Raw genomic sequence first — 20,147 nt, forward strand, 5'->3', positions numbered from 1 at the left:
ATAGACCCTGCTGACATGCACTAACAGATTGTTAGTGCACTTTGATTTACCCCACTTTGACATGAACTGTTAGTGCACATCTACAAGGTCTACACAGAGAGCTAATGCGATGTGGGTTAGTGCAGGTAGATTCACACCCCAGCTTGCTACGAACTAAATTATCATATAGACAAGATCTCAGCTAACTTATATGGGTGTCTGAAGCTCTGAGTGAAATTCTAGCCTGGGGTAGTCAATACGTTGACTGCAGGCCAAATCCTGACTGCCAGACACTTTTGAACGGACTTCAAAATCTTTTTATCATCATCATCGTTATTTTTTTATTATTATTATTTTCTCTGGAGTCTGGACCTTGACTATACCTTGACCAAGAAGTTTGGACATAGACCCATCCAAGTCAATGATAAAACTCTCAATGACTTCAATAGGGTTAAGATTTCACTTACAATCACAAGATTAGAAGCCATAAAAACATGGGTTCTAGTCCCAAACTTCTGACAGGTGATGAGCAACTCCAGCTCCTGCAAGTGGAGGGTGCTCTGGCATCCCACAAATGATATCCAGGATCCAGCCCTAAAAGTTTTACTTCCCAGTTCAGAAAAGAGGTGACAGACTTGCTATTTTAGGCCTACGTGCCCACACTAATCTGCAGAGTAGATGTGTCAAACTATTAGAATTTGGCAACGTGTATAAAATCCTAACAGCTGTGTCCTCTGGTGTTCAATTTTTACGATAAGAGACTGACTATTTACATGTTGGCAGTATCCTTGTACAGCTAACATGCACCTAACGCAAATGCTTAGCAGATTTAGACTCATAGTAATTGCTAAATACTCTAATACAAGGCACTTTGGAAAACTTGTCCCTACTATAAAAAAGCTCAGAAATGCTCCTTAAGGACCCAACTCTGCCACCTTTGCTCAGAGTGGTCCCTTATTATTTTTAAACCAATGTGGCTACTTGTATAGTAATATACTACTCAACGTGTAGCCAAACAAGCCCTCCCAGCGGAGCAATACTATATAAATATGAAAGGGTTAAAATGGTTGCCACCACACCAGATGGTCGGTTCTACAACATATTTACATGACATGATTTGTTGAAATGTTAGAAACTGAAATACAACGTACCCGTGGTGTTTCTGAAAGGGTTCTTCGCGCCACCATCAGTAAGAGCTGCTGCTGGAGTGCACTTGCAGCGTGATCTCCTGAAGATGGTTCTTGACTCTCTGAAGTGGTAGTACTAGAGGAACTGAACTGTGTTTCACTGTGCACAGGGATAAAAAGGAACGAAATGGTTTTAGAAAGAGTCAAGTCAATGCCATTTAAAACAATACAGCAGGAGGTCTGGATGGCTCATGGGATCCATAATGGGACATGGAGACTTCCACCTCATCAGATAAAATCTAGCCCAGGCCTCTAGTGACCAAGAGTCATTTGTTTTTGATGGCTGTTTGTTGAACCCCGTCCAGTCCCCTACAGAAAAGCGTTCTTTTTAGAAATGCCACTATCATAACGGGCACTTCTGAAGACGTATACTACTTCTTTAAATAACAGCCAGGATCGTACAGCCAAAAAACCCTGGGTGTAATCCAGGAGGCGCTCTGCTCTTCCTTAGCTCTCTGTTCCTGTTTAAATAGACCAGCCCCAGGGCAAAGTAGGGAGCCTCTTTCATTACTCCCAGTTTGTTTTGCTTGTGAGCCCCTGGCTGTCCCTTAAAGAGGTAATACGCTCCTTCACAGCACCCTTTCTGGTAGTCTCAGCAAAGATTTCAAGAATGAAAGGGCAGAGATTTAAGTCTTTCAGCCCCAGATGCGGTCCATCCACAACTGGCCGAAGGCACACCGGATGACTGTGCTATCATTGTCCACTAGTACTTGTCATGTGGACAACAGATATCAGTTTCCAAAGATGTCAATCCGCCACATTTCAGGAGCCCTAAAATTTATTTTAAATTTCGTCAAGAGAAATCTTTAATATGCTTTTTCTTTTTAGTCAGCCCTAAATCCTCTTTCTAGGCATAGGTGTCTGTCAGCCCATCATTTTAGATGAAATGATGAAAGGAGTGAAAACTCCCTTCTTGTTCAACTGCATCTGTAATTAAGGTCTTAGAATGCAAGTCCCCACGGCAGGTCTTTCTCTATTCCTTTCTTCTTGATTCTGTACATTTAGCACTTAAATAATAAAACCCTGGTAAAGTTTCTAATATACACTGTTTAATAAATAATTAAATAATAATAATAATACACACTGGATTGCAAAACTTGTTACATTATTTTATTTAAATAAAATTCTTACTGAGAATTAATCATTAAATGTTACTCTTGGATGGGATTCTTTTTGGATACCTATATCCCTGTCACAACTGGGGTCTCCACATCTGCCTCCTGATTCTAATCTCAGTATCTCTTAGCCTTTATCAACCCTACATATTTATGTGGCCTCCATTACCATAGTATCTGAGGGCCTCACAAGCTTTAAGTTATTTATTCTCACAACACCCTTGTGAAGTAGGACAGTGCTATTACCCCCACGTTACAGATGATGAGCTGACACATTGAGAGGCTAAGTGACTTGCCCAAAGTAGCACAGGAAGTCTGCAGCAGAACAAGGAATTGAGGACAGGTCTTCCAAGTTCCAAGCTAGTACCCTAACCACTGGACCATCCTTTGCACTTTAGTAAGCCAGACCTTCCACACAAATTCTCCGAAGCATATGCCAGACAAAAGGGGAAAGTAACAGATTAGTGGCTGTCCAGTAAGATACAGAAAAGAGAATGAAACGTCGCATGCTATGTCTACATAATGACAGGTTTCAGAGTAGCACCTGTGTTAGTCTGTATCCGCAAAAAGAAAAGGAGGACTTGTGGCACCTTAGAGACTAACAAATTTATCTGAGCATAAGCTTTCGTGAGCTACAGCTCACTTTATCGGATGCATTCAGTGGAAAATACAGAGCTGTAGCTCACGAAAGCTTATGCTCAAATAAATTTGTTAGTCTCTAAGGTGCCACAAGTCCTCCTTTTCTTTTTATGTCTACATAGTTCATCTCTTTAAAACTGTCTGCCCTCTCCCCTAGCCATTGCTTTGCAAAAGCCAAGTGCAGTCTGGTTCATTCTTAACTTTTGTTTAATTTTCTTTAATCCCACATCTAATAAGGGCCTGGCATGATGATACTACACTAACACACCACAACCCTCCAGACAGAATCCCTTGCCTTTGCTTTCTGGACCGATCAAAAATCTGTCCACCGTAGACTCATGACACTTCTCCCTACAATCAAGTCTTCCCTTAGAGATCAAATCTTTTCCCACTAGACCAGAAGATAGTCTGTTGCCCCACTCGGCTTTAAGAGTTATCTTCTATTTCCTCTCAGCAGCAGAATTCACAGCTCCACCCACCAGCTGTGTCGGGCAGAAGCAATTAATTCCAGAGGTTGTCAACACCCGGGAGGCCAGCAGTGGGAAAGTCAGGAACTCTAGACGCCTGGTAGGACAGTTTGGACAGAGGGGCGGAATATGTACACCTGGGAAGGCAGAGGTGGGAAAAGCAGCAACTCAAAAATAGAGGCTGTGCTGCTCTTGGAAAGCTGCCTCTGTGCACACATTGATTTACATTTGGGGAGAACATTAATATAGGTTAAAAAAAATCTGACCTAGTCTTTCTCTTGTTCTTTATTTCTCACGCTTCCTCCACCACCAGTCTCCCCTAGCCCCCACCTTCTCGGTCATCTTTCTTCCTATGTCCCACATGGCTCTGATCATTCTCACATTCACGTGCTACGCCCTGTTACCGATGCTGAACAGTTCAATTGTTAAATTACTTATACTCAAAGATATACACTATGTACGACGACACATCACGGGCACACTAACAATGAATACCAAGAAATTCTACAGTTCTGTTTGTGTTTTTATAAACCTATAACAGGGTTCCGTAAAATTAGAATATATGTATAAATAGGAGCAAACACTCCCTAATTACTGAATAATTGTAACATAAAGCTGAACATCAGGGTGTAACATGGGGCCTTGATGAACAGAAAATACATTAGTTTGCAGAATCAAATTAAGGTTATCAAGATCTACTGTAAACGGCATCATTAATATAAGCAAAGGTATAATTACACTAAATTTTGAATTGTAAATTAATAACTAAAGATATATTTGACAAACATGTAACATATGCATGACTAATGTGAAAGGTACAGAGCACCCTCTGTTGATAACTGAAAGAGATTAACATTCTACTGTATTTGTTTGCTCAGCATACAGTTCTATTACACCATGGAACAAGCATCAATTGAGCTGAACAATTGCACAACACTAAATATTTTATTATAACCACACAACACTTGAAAATCTGTGTTATAAAATTCCTGTTAGTCTTTCACGACTTTTTTTATGTCACTGAAAAATTTTGCCAAAAATCAGTCTAAGCAATAACACAGCTCATGCTGGTCCATATTCCACTACTTATCCAGCCTTGAGTCGGAAGTTATCCGAGATAAGATCAAGACAGAAGTTTGCATTAGAAGAAAATACACAATCTACTTCTCCCTCCTGATGGACCCCTTGCTTAAAGCGTGTTCGTACTGTTCAATAAATGCATGGACAGAGTATGCCAATATTCTGGTAGGTTCAAGTGAGAGATTCTTAAAATGTGGTCCATTGACCACCTTCTGGTAGTCAAATGGTGCTGGTTCTTCTCTTTATCTAGTGTTGCTGTGTTGAATTGCAGTTGAAAGAACATAAAATATTTTCCTAATATTACTTTTCCATTGTAAGCAGTTGCAGTTGTGGCCACAGAGATATTGTGCAATGAGGGAGGGGTGGGAGTGTACACCTCTACACGTGGGAAGGAGTCTCAAGATACTCTATCAAGACCGTGATACACATAGTTAAAAATGTCAAGAATGCCTAGATTAAGTAAAAAGAAAAGGAGGACTTGTGGCACCTTAGAGACTATCCAATTTATTTGAGCATGAGCTTTCGTGAGCTACAGCTCACTTCATCGGATGCATGCTGTGGAAAATTAAGTAAATGATTCTTTATTGAGTCCTGGGCTGATCTTTCCTTTTCAGTGTGAATGTGAAGAGGAGACAGGAAATGCTGTGGCTAACATTATGACTGTGGCTAAATAATAAAAAAAACCTGACTAAAGGGATATGCCTAATAAGCAATTAAATGGAAAGATCCTATAGTCAGTGCTCCAGACTGTAGCAACTGGGTCATATGAGCTTAGCAAGAAGCCATGTAAATTGATCCAACTAAAATATTTTAGCCCAATATTACTTTTTTTAAAACCAGGAAAAAACCACAACCCCACTAAGCAGAGAAACAATGCAGCCAAAAAAAAAAAAAAAGTGATATATATTGAAAAAACACATTTTAAAAGTTTAAAGTTGGGTAAGGTCCTAATTCAGCCTGGTTCCTTTTGACTTCCTTTGATTACTCACATGCTTATTAAAGTTACGCACATTCTTAAGCACCTTCCTGAACTGAGGCCTAAATGACCAAGTTAAACAAAATCCCATTAAGGCTAACTTGGTAATCGTAACTCTGAATTCCCTGCCTTTTGTGCACTTCCAAATTCTATCAGTTTGTTTTACCAATGCAGGAGTTTGCATTTATGATCGTAAAACGGTACAAGTCTTGAATCAATGTCTTCACAGATTCCCTTTTCTCACTGCTGTTGTCTTCGTGCTGCCACTTCACAAGACTCGCTGCTCCTGCCCCATAGAATGGACCTACACTGGCATCTCCCTATCATTCCTACTCCTCATCTGGATGGCTCTCCTGCTGCCTCCCTCCTCGATATCCATTGCTGCTGGAATGGTTCTCCAGCAGCACTCATCCGGCTAATACATTTAGATAAGTCACGAGTGACATTAAATCCATCAGTTATGAGAATTTTTTCTTTTTAAGCCATGGATGGTTTACATTTAATGTATTATGACATTAGATGACAAGGCTTTCTTCTTAAAAATTAGAAGGCAAATTGAAGTATAAAATGAAAGTAGAAATACATAAAATCAGAGCACCAGGAAGATTAGATAATTGCACATCAAACTGGTTATAGCAGACAAGAAAAAAGCTGTGAAGTTTAGGAAGCGCTCTTTGCTCTTTTTCTATAAATTCACTAATTACGATTTTAAAAGGGACCCTGTCAACTGAAAACCCATATTTCAACCTTCCTTAACAATATTACTGATAGCAACTTAGATTATTAAAACCAAAATAGTTTAAAATCCCGTTTGCATTTTGCTATCTGTACTACTCTGTTTACTTTCTGCATTTCTCTCAGCTAGGAAATAATATTAGTGAAATTAGATATCCTTTTTTAATAGGCAATTTCACTTTCAGGTTCTCAGCGCAGCAATGTAAACAGAGTACTGAAGGGGAGTATTTGTTTGTTTTTAAATCACCTGTTCCCATTAGAAGTTACAAAAAAATCCTGAAAACATTTTAATTGGTCTTAAGTGTTGAGAAAATATATTCCAACAATCTAAATCTTGATCCAAATTTGATTTGATATTGTTTCTTTAAAACAACATTCTGTATTATGGGTGCAGAGGTAGCTGTATCACAGTTAAGGTTATGTTAGAGGGTTTCACTTTGACAGTGGAAAGAATGAGGAATATCGGGTCTGAGTTTTAATAAAATTTAAAAAATGGATAATAATCCTTGAATAATTACAGATTTTTAGTAGTATGATTTGAAGTTCCACAGCGTCTTATAAATATTCCAAAAAAACAGGGGGGGGGTGTTAAAATATTTTTTCTGGGAAGCATCTTACTTTTCTTTGTACTCTTCTTGCAAGAAATCAAAAAGACTCTGGGATCTGCGACCTGTCATTTAGCCACATTGCTGCTCCTCACATCCTGATCCCTAGAATATCAGTAATGCACTGGTGGTCTCTCTCTATAGAGCATTTTATATGTTTTCAGCCTTAATGGAAAATGTATGTGTCAAGTTGAACTCACTGAATTGTAATGTGCCACAGCCAGAACATTGTCACTTCCCAGAAGGATTAAAAAATGAGAGAATGAAAGGCAAGAGAGGAAAAACCTTAACAGTGACCTCAGCAATGTTAAGGCAAAATAACTTCCCAAATGCATGGAATGTGTGAAGGGCATGTGATTTTAAAGTTCCATTTCAGGTCTTCCATGAGGAAAAAAAAAGGTAAAGCAACCTTGTTGATGATCTTCCAGACTAAGCACCAACAGCTGTATAGCCGTAGAGACTTTTGTTCCTAAACAGGATTTTGCTGCCATCGTGTGGCAATGGTGCCCTCACAGACTCATATATAACAGTCAAAAAATCCATTTCCCCTCTACGTAAAAATGCAAGAATGGATGCTGCTGCAGCTGGAAATCTAGAAGAGACTGTAAATATGTTAGAAATCCTTTCCCTCTTGTTTACAGCATGGATGCCAGAGAGACAGCAACAGAATTGTGTTTGGTTTAGGAAAATCTATGACTTACAAGGAAGGCTAGAATTCAAAGCAGCATGGAAGTACAGATTTTAACCACAAAAAATAAATTAATGGTTAAACTTTCCTATAGAATTACATTTAAAAGGACTCTGGAAGAACAAATCTATCTGAAATCATCAAATCCCCAAACTGGGTGGGTTTGGGTCTCTGAGTTTTCTCCTCTAATCCCCAAAGATCCCATTGTATTTGTATTGCATAGAGTTCAAAATCTGTGCAGTGGAGCAAACGCATACATTTGTCAAAGGGCAACATGAGTTTTTCACTAATAGTAAGAATCAGCAGCTTATTACTATGGCTGGAGGCTGTCTCTGTCTTTTGAGTCTCCTTGTTGTGCGGAAAAAATAGCTGCTTTAGTAATATGGCATCTTTCAGTGCTGAACAACTTGCAAACAGTGTATGTTCCTATTTCAACACAAGTTTGAAGCGCAAAGGTACATTTATAAGGTGTTTGGGGACTTTGCCAGAGGTGAAAACTATAAAGTATTAATGCACTTATCCAGAATATGCACGCTGCTGCTAAGGTGTTCAGATAGATGCTTTCATACAGTACAAAGCACTCAGCAGCTACTTTATTTATGGAAGTGAATGTGAGTCAAATGAGACTCGGGTCGGAAACACTTGCATTTTACTGCATTTAAAAGCTATGCTGGAAGGAAATTTTAAATGAACTTTTTTCTTAGTAGTTGTTAGAAACACTATTTATGCTGCAATTAGTTCTTTTTAGCCTAGGGTCCCTACTGCTGCTGAAAAAAGAACTGACTGTGAAAGCAAAGGGACAAAACAAATTAAACCAGAGATTAAAGGAATTCTCTTTCTATTGGAATGAATTTCACATTATAAGATATCACAAGGCCTATTGGCATCCTAGGTTTAGCGGCAAGGCTTCATCTAACAGCATGAGCAAAGAGTTCAGTGTTAATGACTCCCCAGAGCTCCCTTTAACTTCAGTATAGTGCGTAAAAGGAAAACTTCCCTTACTTTCTTAATTTGAAACCAAGAATTGAATAAACCTGCACATTTTTCTGTTTATTTCTACAAGGGTCTTAAAATGATCATCCCAGGGTCACTTACGGAGAAAAGATGGCCTTGCGGTAAAGACACTAGACATGGATTCAAGGGAACTGAGCTGAGTTCACAGCTCTACTTCATACTTCGGGCAAGTCACTTACCTTCTCCAGGCTCCAATTCTCAATCTTCAGTTTGGACATTGTACCCCTTTCTCTGACCCTTTGTCGATTTAGATTGTAAGCTCCTCTGGGCAGGGCCTGTCTCTTCCTGTGAGTTTGTACAGTCCCTAGCACTGCTAAAGTCTGTAGCTGCTATTGTAATACAAATAATGATAATGAACTGCAAAAAAGCGTCTGCCACTTAAGCCTATATTTGAATGAATGAATCAAACACTTTTGGACCAAAGAAGGTTGCATAATGATTAGCAACCATTTTTGAAGAATAAACCATTCTAAACAGATATCGGCTCTGTACCAATCGATATCAGTGCATGTGTGTCATGAATCTCTCCTGCATGGATTCTGTTCCATTTGCAAGAGTTTAAATACTTCAGAAAGGAGACAGACTAAGAATACAAGTTAGCTCACATCTCCCAAAGAGTATTTGCCAACTGAACCTCTTACCTGAAACTAAAGGGCAAAATGCTTCCCTGATGTGAATGGATGCAACTACAGATGACTTTGGTAGGAATCGCACCACTTCAAACAAAGATGTTCCAAAGCCCATAGGTAATATCAAGTGTTTGGGGACACCTATATTTGGGTCTAAAAATCAGTAAGTTAGCCTCTGAAACACTACAAGCAAAAACTGCACTTCTGAGACTGATGCTGACTCGTGTAATTTTTGGGCGTATGACCTTGCATTGGCAGTCATTTCAGGGGATGTTGACAAATTACCCATTCCCACAGATCAAAGTGCAGTAGGCATTGTGGGGGTATGGTGACCAGATGTCCCAATTTTATAGGGACAGTCCCGATATTTGGGGCTTTTTCTTATCTAGGCACCGATCAGCCCCCACACCCTGTCCCGATTATTCACACTTGCTATCTGATCACCCTATGTTGGGCTGAGGCAGAATACCACAGTATTTCATCACTAAGTGACATCTAATCAAATACTGTGTGAAAAACTGCAACATATCTTTTGCCAATACATCAGTCACTTAGGGTATGTCTATACTGCAATTAAACCTGTGGCCAGCCCGTGCCAACTGACTCGGGCTAATGGGCTCAGGCTAAAGGCCTGTTTAATTGCAGTGTAGACATTCAGGCTTGGGCTGGAGCCCGAGGTCTGGGACCCTGTGAGGGGGGTGGGCCTCAGAACCTGGGCTCCAGTCCAAGCCCAAACATTTACACTACTGTTTTATAGCCCTGCAGCCCAAGCCCAAGCCAGCTGAGCCAGGCCAACCATGGCCGTGACACAGATCTTTTACTGCCGTGTAGACATACCCTAAATGTGTTCACATCTTCTGGCAAGATGTTGTGATACAAAAAAATCCCTGTCTCATCATCACCACCACCATTTATGGTGAAAAGCAGCCAAATTTCACAGTGCAAACATAACTGTGGTGCTAACAGATCTGCAAGCTGCTTCAAGCCCTTTAGAAATGCCATGGGAAGTTTGGATAGCTCATCCAGTAGTCTGGGAATATATACAAGTACTAAAAGTTTCACTAATGATTTACCAAAAGCAGCAAAATAATTGTAAATGGCAAAGCAAAAGTGAGGGAAACCTGACAGTAGATATATACAATGTTTCAGAGGTTATTCTGTGATTGCAGCTAAGTATTCTGTGTGTTCACATTTAGATACTGGATTTTATGTTCAAGATTTCTCCAAATATCATTATTTTAATATTAAACTTGTAATTTTACACTAACACTAAAATTAGCAATACATTTTTCAGCATTAGCAGAAAAAGCTAGACACACTATGAACAAACTCAACTTGGTTTTACATTAGTAACCTAAAGTTTATTTTAATTCACCTTTTTTGTCTTTCTAAACATGGTGAAGTATTGAGGGGGGAATGTGAACAGGCTTTTGAAGTCCATTATTTAATTCTAAAATGAACATCTCCCCAGTAGGCCAGAGACAAACAAAGGGTAATAAAATATTCAACTTCTCTAGACTATAGGTTCAGACAGTGTGTCACATTCCCACTTATAACTTGAAAAAAGTGCAGTAGTTTGCAGTAACGGAATTCAGTTTTTGATTTATGTGAAACCAGGAGGTATAATGTGTCCACATAGTAGTTAATCAATCTCTTATGTTCTTAGTCATTTAAAAAGACAGAATCCTTAGAAGGCAATATTTCAGACACACATTCAGGAATGCCGTGTTACTAGAAGGTAACAAATATTGACACATTTTTATTTTTACATTAGAAGGCCAAGCTCTTAACAAGAATCCTAACGTGTAAATAGAGCACAGTTCAGACAAGCAATTAAATATGTTTCAGGGATATATTAGCTTGGTGCTGCAAGAATACAGAGCAGTAGTAGCAGTTTACTACAGTAACTGACATTGAGCTAAATCTTCTGGCCCAATTCACACAACTGCAGGGGATAGAACTCACTATTGATGCAAAAATAGTTATTGATATAATTATTATATTTATTATTGTAATTGTAGGGTGTTATGAACTTGGTTTCACCTTTACTGAATTTTATGAGATATTTACAATTTTATACACATATGCTTGAGAGCAGGATAGCTGATGTGCTTATTAAAACTAGTTATTTAAATAAATGAAATATTCACAATAATTAAGGAAATTCTATGTAAATATCTGTTTTCTGTCAAACACTGACAGGCACCAAAAATGTCAGGGAAAACACCACCTCCTTAGCCATAAAACCATATTTATTACCTTATCAATGTATTTTGACTGAATCTGGAATGCAGCTTTATAACTTCTATTTTACTTTAATACTCTATATTATTTTATTTTATACTATGTTTCTGAAGATTATATAAATATTAGTTATTCTGATTTACTCCTTGTATAGAATATTTGACAGAAGTCTTCAACTGTCAATGTACTACGGCTGGTATGTAGTAAATCATGGAACCATTTGGTCAAAACGGAAACAACCAAAAAGAGTATCTTCTCAAAGAACCAGACACTTCCCCCTCGTACAAAACACGAGTTTGATACAGACATGAGCTTTATTTCAAAAAACCGTTTTAGAATATTTATGTTTTGGAAAGAACATTTTAAAGATGTGTGATGCTAATGTGTTATCAGACCTATAAACAAAGATATAGAAGTGGGCCTCTTTACCTCTCCTTTTTGTGAAGAGAAAAACTTTGCATTTTAAGCCCACACCGAGAATTTTAGAAACATCCTTACTGAAACTGATTTATTTTATAAACACTCTAAAGTCTTCAAATTTTCAGAACATTTATGCTTGAAAGTGTTTGCAGAAGAAATTGGTTACTTATAACTCATGTTTCCTCTTGACAGTGAAAATCTTTGTTATCCCTCAAATGCTAAAGATGGGATAAGCTTCTTTTGAGACATTTATTTGCAAATGTTTTGCATCTAAATGCAAGCCCTAACTATATTAACTGCCTGATATCATTGTGATATGAAGAGTGAGATGTTTTATGGACCAATATGTAAACCTACTATCTTGTTATAACTGGTTACTAACATCAGAAGCCATGAGTATAAAACATGTATCTAAGTGGGGAATTAATCAGTTATCTGGCAATATTTAAGCAACTCCTTTTCAAACTCAGGAAAACAGGAAGAACCAGTCCAAGGGTTGTTAAGATGGAAAGACAATACATTATTTAAGTTTATAGACTCTATTTATGAATCATTTAAATTTAAAAACACTATTTTAAAACAACCGCAAGATTTTGATATAGAAAATAGGAGTGTTTGGACCAAACTTTAAACAGAATTTTGACTGCTATTAAACCCTGATGGAACTAATGGGATATCTCAAAACAAACTGAACAGAAAGAATTAAAACTAGTTTTAAAAATGTTCGGCAAATTTCCTGCCCCAAAGACAAAAGCAATATAACCATAAAATTGAAGAATGACAACCCTGTGGCATACGCATTAGCAGACTGCATATTCATGAGCTGAAGATTCTACTAGACCATATCATGAAAGTGTTGAGCCAATGCAGGGTGACAGCGGCTGATATTTGAATCCAGCCAACCCCCTGAAAGTGTGTTTTCCACCTTCAGAGAGTATGGACAGAAAAGAGTACAAATTCTTTCAGACTGAGACATGCTCTCACATACTCTTTACACATTATTAATGCACTTTTCTGCTCTCAGCTCAGCCTGCTCATCTCATCCCTACAAGCAAGAAAGCAGCAAAAGCAAGACAGATATGAACAACAACAAAAAAAGAACACAGCATCAAGAAGCAGCAACCTTCCAGTCCAGCACTGCTTCTGTGACATGATGACCTCATCAAGATTTCAGCATCATTGATGCTACCCTGGGACAACAGTAACAGACTTTAAGAATGTAATTACAAAATCACACTGATCATAATCACAGAAAATTCCCAGACCACGCACTGTAAATTATGAAATAGAACTGAAAACTCTTCTCATATGTGACACTCTTCTTTTGCATGCTTTATAAATCTGTATTTGAAAGGACCACACAAAGGAACAAATTTGGCACGGCTTATAACCAACCAGCAGGTACAGAACACCCTAAAGTCTTTATCTAGAATCCAATTTGTGGTAGTGGTGTAACTTGAGTTAACCAGCATGATTGTAAAATGAGCCCTATAGTAAAAAAGTGTCTTGGAATAAATGGTTGTGGAGTGTCTAGATTAGCATTCACAATTGTGGTAATTAACCAATCAAGGTAACAAGTTATCACAGGACCACAAAGCATAAGTAACAGAACTGGTGCAGTGATTCTGGAGGAGGAAGTGGAAGGAAACATAGTTTATGGGGGGAGTCCACATCTCTTGTGCATGCCAGAATAGTTCTCTGCTGGGTTTCCTCTACCCCAGCACCTGAAGGTCTCCTGGGACATAGGTAGGATCAGTGGATTCACAACTACACAGGCTCAACAGCCCAACCCCTCCCTTTTAATGCAGACTTCAATAGCCACAGACTACGATAGCTCAGAAGTTGCAGTAGCAGCCCCAGAATGGCTACGCTGCTATACTGCAGACTGGGGATAAGGAAGAGTTAAAAGTCTCTTGACTACAGAAGTCATAGCGTATAGTATGTTCTCAACTCAAGCTCCAGCTATTTGGCCTCAGGTTCTCCCTCTTTATTTTCAGTGTGCTTTTCATCAGTCCACAGAAAGTAACTTTGGAACAGTGGAAAGTAAAAGGGCATTTGCAGGGCCAGTGGGCTCCCTCACCTTCCCATGAAAAACAATGCCATGCCCAAGGAACTTTCAGGTCCCTCTCTCTGGGCAGAGTTTATTAACTCAAATACAAAAAACTTAAGCAAAACATCAAAACAAAGCATGGGCTACAGTTTCCAGAGGGTTTCTCCCCTTACCTCTGTCAGTGCTAAAAAGAGGACACGCCTTCCCTTCAATCTCCCTTGCTTCAGGGCCTACTGCAGGCACCCATGTCCCTCCTGCAGCTCCCTCAGCCCTTTATAGGAAACACCTGACACCCTCCCAGCAGAGTCTGAAAAGGGCTGCTGGTATTAGGACCTTAAAGGGACAGACCATCTTGTTACAGCATTCCACTAAGCCAGTGTTTCCCAAACTTGGGATGCTGCTTGGTCAGGGAAAGCCCCTGGCGGGCCGGGCCAGGCCAGTGGCAGCGGCGATCGGCAGAACCTGTGGACGCAGCAGGTAAACAAACCAGCCCGCCAGGGGCTTTCCCTGAACAAGCAGCGTCCCAAGTTTGGGAAACACTGCACTAAGCTAACACTGTTCCTAGCACGGCAACACAGGCATCTTTGCAAAATCTCCTCTGAATGTCCAACATCGCATTCATTTTCAAAACAAAACAATAGTTATTCCTCATGACCCATGACCCTTCTCTCCCAGCCTGGTCCTGAAGTTCTCTGAGTGCTGTACAACATGACATATGAAAACACTGAGTATCATAAAACCACCTTTGTGAATTTTTATACAAAAATCCAAAAACATGGAGCATGACAGATAAAAGGATGGGAGAACACTGGGAAGCGGGAGTAATCAGCACGAGTCACTCTAAAACCAATTTGAGAAAAAAATCATTGTTTAGGTGCTGTTCCGAAGTGGCACGATGGCCACTATGTATTTCAGGCAGCGAGGAGGGTTCATATCCTAGAGCCTGGAAAAACATGCTCACTCGCTGACATAATACATGCGGTCGAGATCCATAAAAGGCCGATAGGCAAGCCAGATAACCAATAGGACAAAGCTGAAAGTTCAGACCTACCCCAATATGTTTTAATTACAGCCCCAAAGACAGCTCTAAATATAAAGTAGCTATTACTGGCTGATGAGAAAAACACACAATAGCGGGTATTTTCCTTTTCCTTGTAGATATCCTTACAACATGGCCCCCTCCCCCCTTTTTACATAAAATTAAAAAAAATCTGCATGCTTTGACATTTCTAAAACAGATTAGCACATTTCTTACTCATCACATATCTCTTTCACAGCTAGAATCAGCTTTGTAGCCTCCAGCACTGAAAAGTCTAACATGTCTAAAAATAAGAATTTACTTACTGAGCATTAGAAATACAATCATAATTTGATGTCTGATATCGAGTATTTCCTTCCTTCTGACTGCCAGCCTTTAAATAGCAGGATCTAATTTCCCCTTTAAAAACATAAAAGTATCAGTTAAGTGATGTAAATTATTTGTTTACACCTACAATTTAGTAGCAATCTGGTTTTCTAGGTCAAAAAAAAAGTATCCATAAACCAAATGTTCAAACTGCTTCTTTATATTTGTGACTGGCAGTGTGGACATGTTTTAAAACATCATAGAACAAATACATGTTAAAATAAACACTGGAAAGCCTGAGACAAAGCCACAAAAATACAGATATTAAGGGCAAAATTCTGTTCCCTGTTGTAAGAGCAGAGTAAGAGAGCTCTGTGCAAATGAAGAAATGGACTCCTGCCCCAAACTAAACATAGGGGGACCTGACCTGCCAATACCTTTAATACTGTGTAGCCATTCATAGGTGTACATGGTAACTGTAAAACATTACCAGAAGTATAAGGGAGTGGAGCATTCTGATTTGTTCATGTTTGCAGAAGTGTAGATGACAGGTACAAGGCAGTGGAGAATCAGGCCAAAGGTGGGCAGCCACGCTCTACTGCTTGTCCCATCCCCACTTCATACCTAACATACACACAGGGCAGTGGTCCTCCAGTGAACAAGCATAGTTCACTGACCTACAGGCCATACTACTCCCCTGGCCTGTCCACAGCTGCCCTCCCATGCACCTGCAGAACGAGAGTCCACAGCATGCAAGGGGCTGCAGTGATGCTACACAGGACTGGGAGGGGAGAAAGGACATGATCCCAGGAGCCATGAAACCCAGTTACATGGGAGCTTCTTTTGTGCTTCCTGGAAAGGAGATTTGATGTGAGCCTAAATAACTTGTGGATCTGCTACTATAGAAATGCACTTGGCCAGTACCCCACAAGGCAGATGGCATTGCAACACAACAGCCACTCAAACTATTTCAGCCCAAAGCCTAGAGTAGTAGCTGTGGAGTGGCCCTACTGCTTGGTGTGGCCTGTTGTCCCCATGGAGTTCCCTGCACCAAAGTCAGGTACTGATGGGGAAAGGAATCCATTCATTCAATATCCTGGAGAGGGTAGCAGACCACCATTCTGAATGAAGGCCGCCCCAATATGATGGGAGATGGCTGCCATCTAAACCATCACCTGTTCACACTCAGCTTAAAGATCTGACAGCAAGGGATGGGAACCTTTTGGCCATGCACATTGGCGCAATTCCCTACTCAGACAAGAAGTTCTATGGGATCTTCAGCATCCACAAAAAACACACTAGACCTGTCTTTCAAGGTATCATCAGAAAAATACACTCAACTCCACAGTATTCTGAATGTCAAATACAGGTCTGAGATAACTATTAGACCATGAGGAGAGATATCTAAAGAAAACTCAGAAGTTAACATCTACATAAACTTACCATGCTCATCTATGAACACATGCATCGCGTCCACAGATATTTCATCTTGCATTGAAGCCTCAGGTCCACTTATAACTTGCAAGACAGAACTATCTTGCTGGGAAGTTACCCGGTAGATTATCTGCCTTTGCCTGTTGCCCTGGTAACTTGACACAAAAATGTTTCAAAACTACTATGAGGAACTTTTTTCTTGTTCTCAATAAAACAGAGAGAGAGAGAGGTTAATTAAAAGTTTACATCAATTCTACTCAATGTAATAGAACAGCTAGCATCATCATGCTTTTGAAGTACAAAAAAATATAAAGTAACTGCCCTTACTGTGCTGTAAATTGGGCAGGCTCTGGTAGCACTGGACTAGCACTAGGCCAATCTTGACTTTGTACATCTGATCTTTCCTGTTTAGAAACATGCTTGTAGTGCTTTTCTGTTTCCAGCATTTCTTCTTTTCTCTCTGTTGTATGGCTATCTGAAAGATATATGAATAAAGAAGGGAGACTTTCTAAACAGATCACTGTAAAGAGTTCTGTTCATTTACTTCAGAACAAGAGCATTTTTAAGGGGAAGTTGTCCAAAGATGCAGTGCTCCATTGGCCTCCATTGGTGAAAATCAAATTAGTTAAGGTGAATAAGGTAAACTGTTTAGAGGAGGATTATTGGGTTGGTTTTTGGCACAAGTTACCCTGTGTTGTGCTTCTATGTAGGCTGAACCTCCCTGAACTGGAAATCTCTTAATTTCCAGACCATTTTGTGTAGGAAAATTTTTTAAAGGGCCCATTTTTTGAAAATATGGGAGAAGCAAGTGTCAAAGGTATTTGGAAAATCAAAGTTTTTACTCCTTATTCAAACAGTCCCATTTGAAAATAAATCTGTGCATTTCCTGTTTAACTAGTGATTTAAATTCCACTTTAAACACGAAATCTCACCTAGTTTAACTATGCAGCTGATACAGTGTTCCATAATCTCATAACTATACTCCAAAAGGGGACAAGAGGCTGCAGAAGCCTGATTAAATCCATTCTCCCTAAGGAGTTATGGTTGTTCAAGGATTAAGAATAACTGATAGCCAACAAAAAGGTTATATTAATCTAATTGGTCCCACTCTGCCTAATGCTGGCTCTAGGGCTGAAACAATTAACAAGATTTTTTGTTTGATGATTTAATGGCTTGAAGGGGAAAAAAAGTCTCACTCTTTTCCATTCCAGGCCCCAAGTCTTTCAATTCTCTTTTCCCTGAACTGGTGAAGATTAATAATAAACAAAAATGAATGGCAATTCTTAGTGCTCTTAGCACTAGAAAGATATGCCAGGAGGGTCTGCAATGGGATTGTAGTACAATGATTCCTGCTGATTTCTCTCCACAGAAGTTACTTGTACTTTCAACTTTTGAATGGAGGTAACATATGGGAGGGAAATGATTCTTCAGTCTCTGCCAATGAATAAACATTAATCTGATGACTCAAATATCAGATCAATTCATCCTCTAAATTTTGGTAGTACAGTTAAAATTAAAATCTTCATCTTTTTTCCTCCCCACACCTCTTTGTGTCTTAAGAATCCCCCTTTGTCAATGATGTAATTTACAAATGCAGAAAGTATTCCCAATTTTTTCAAAAACTAACAAATACATTTACAGTCTGTATTGAAAATCATTATGGTTTACAAACTGACTACTAGTAAAAAATTCTCATGATCTGTTTTTACACATTGCACCCTGGAGCTAGTTCAGCCAATAATGCAATTTGTCAACTAACCTACATTTTGGTTTTCACAGTTTTCATTGAGCAAACTGCTAAACACAGATTTTAAACAAATATCATCTGTCACATGAGAAACAAGAGGATGCCAAAATTCAAAAATAAAAATGACTGATAAAAAAAAACATAAAAAGGCAACAGACAATCTAGTAGAGTTTACATTTCAGTAAGTACTTGTCTACCTGGAAATGTACTTCCTCTGGATTTTCCTCTGCCTCAAATCCACTAGGATGGAGCTGCTGAGACTTACTGATAAGTCAAGCTCAGGAAAAAAATTCTCATCATTTGTGCACAGATAACTAAGGCCTGGTCTGCCCAGTTTTTGTGCCCATATAACTATTTCAGTTAAGAGTGTGATATTTTACCTGTATACTTATAGTGGTTTAACCCTCTAGTGTAGATGCAGATACACAGGTTCCTTACACTGGTATAGCTTATTCCCCTTCCCTTTGGGAATAACCTATACCTCTATAAGCACTATTATATGAGTTTAACTGCATCCACACTAGAGGGTTTGTACTGCTTTAACTACACCAGTATAGTTAAACTGGTACAATTTTTGCATATAGACAATTCAGCTGTCTGACACAATGTGCTTGTCTCAATTTTTTGGCTGTTGTCTTATTGTCTTGGCTAATTTTAAATGAAATCTATTGCTGCTGTGATCAGCCAAAATATTTCTCTGAATTCTGCTTTTTCCATTTTAGATTATTGTGCCAGGGTTTCTTAGGTTTATGCTCCTGATTTTAGTGTGTCTGCATCTAGCCCAGTCTTATAGGTTTTGTCCTCAATTTAATGTAAACTGAAATGCCACTGCTTCTGTACATTTTCATTTTGTTTTGTTTCACTGAAGTTTTTTTAAAATAAAATGGAAGTAAAATTCAAATAAAAAAATCATTTCAAATAAAAAAAATAAAATCATTTCGATTTTTTCAGATTTTTTTCAGATTTGTAGTGTGCTTTACTGAATATATGTGTATGCAGGGACTGTGGAGCCCCAGCATTTAAGCTGCAGGGCATAGGCTGCGGGAAGCGGTGCAGGCCAAGGGACGTGCTGGCCGCCCTTCCCACAGCCCCCATTTGACTGGAGAGGCGAACCGTGGCCAGTGGGAACCGTGATTGGCCGAACCTGCGGACGCGGCAGGTAAACAAACCGGTCCGGCCCATCAGGGGCTTTCCCCGAACAAGCAGCAGACCGGCTTTGAGAACCACTGGTCTACACTACCACTTAATTCAATCTAATTTATGCCGCTGGGGGGTGTGAAAAAAGACACCCCCATGAGTGACGCAAGTTACAGCGACCTAGGCACCGTCCACACTGGCGGTATGTCGGTGGGAGAAGCTCTCCCGCCGACATAGCTTCTGCCTCTCGCAGCGTGGAGTAATTATGCTGATGGGAGAGCACTCTCTGGTTGGCATAGGGTGTCTGCACCAGGCGCACTACAGTGACACAGCTGCATTAGTGCAGCTGTGCTGATGTAACACTTCTAGTGTAGACCTGCCCTCAGTCACTATGGTGAAAAAGTATGTAATAACACATAGCTCATAAACAGCACTGCCAGTAAATCTCCAAGTGCTTTATAAAGGAGGTCAAAATCATTAACATATTTTACCAACGGGGAAACGGAGCACCCAGCAAACCAGTGGCAGAGCTAAGAATATAACTCAGGTTTCCAGAGTCCCAGTTGAGTGCTCTGTTCACTACACTTGACTGGCAACCCAGAACACATGATGAATATCTCCAAGTTAGCTCCCAGTTTCCTCACAGGCATCAGAAA

The 20,147-nt window shown here is 39.5% G+C and overlaps 1 protein-coding gene across 2 annotated transcripts in view; it reads right to left on the bottom strand.

The window, feature by feature from the left end:
* PCNX2 (pecanex 2) overlaps positions 1–20,147 on the bottom strand; it is a 222,877-nt gene that overhangs the window by 180,681 nt on the left and 22,049 nt on the right. For both annotated transcript variants that reach the window (XM_043543302.1, XM_043543301.1), the window contains exons 6-9: positions 16,935–17,082; positions 16,617–16,762; positions 15,173–15,266; positions 1,131–1,266 (exon numbers count right to left, since the gene is read on the bottom strand). In XM_043543302.1, coding sequence (XP_043399237.1) covers positions 1,131–1,266; positions 15,173–15,266; positions 16,617–16,762; positions 16,935–17,082 — 524 coding nt within the window. The remainder of the gene's footprint in view (positions 1–1,130; positions 1,267–15,172; positions 15,267–16,616; positions 16,763–16,934; positions 17,083–20,147) is intronic.

This window comes from Chelonia mydas, chromosome 3 (genome assembly GCF_015237465.2).
Source record: "Chelonia mydas isolate rCheMyd1 chromosome 3, rCheMyd1.pri.v2, whole genome shotgun sequence".
Lineage (NCBI taxonomy): Eukaryota > Metazoa > Chordata > Testudines > Cheloniidae > Chelonia > Chelonia mydas.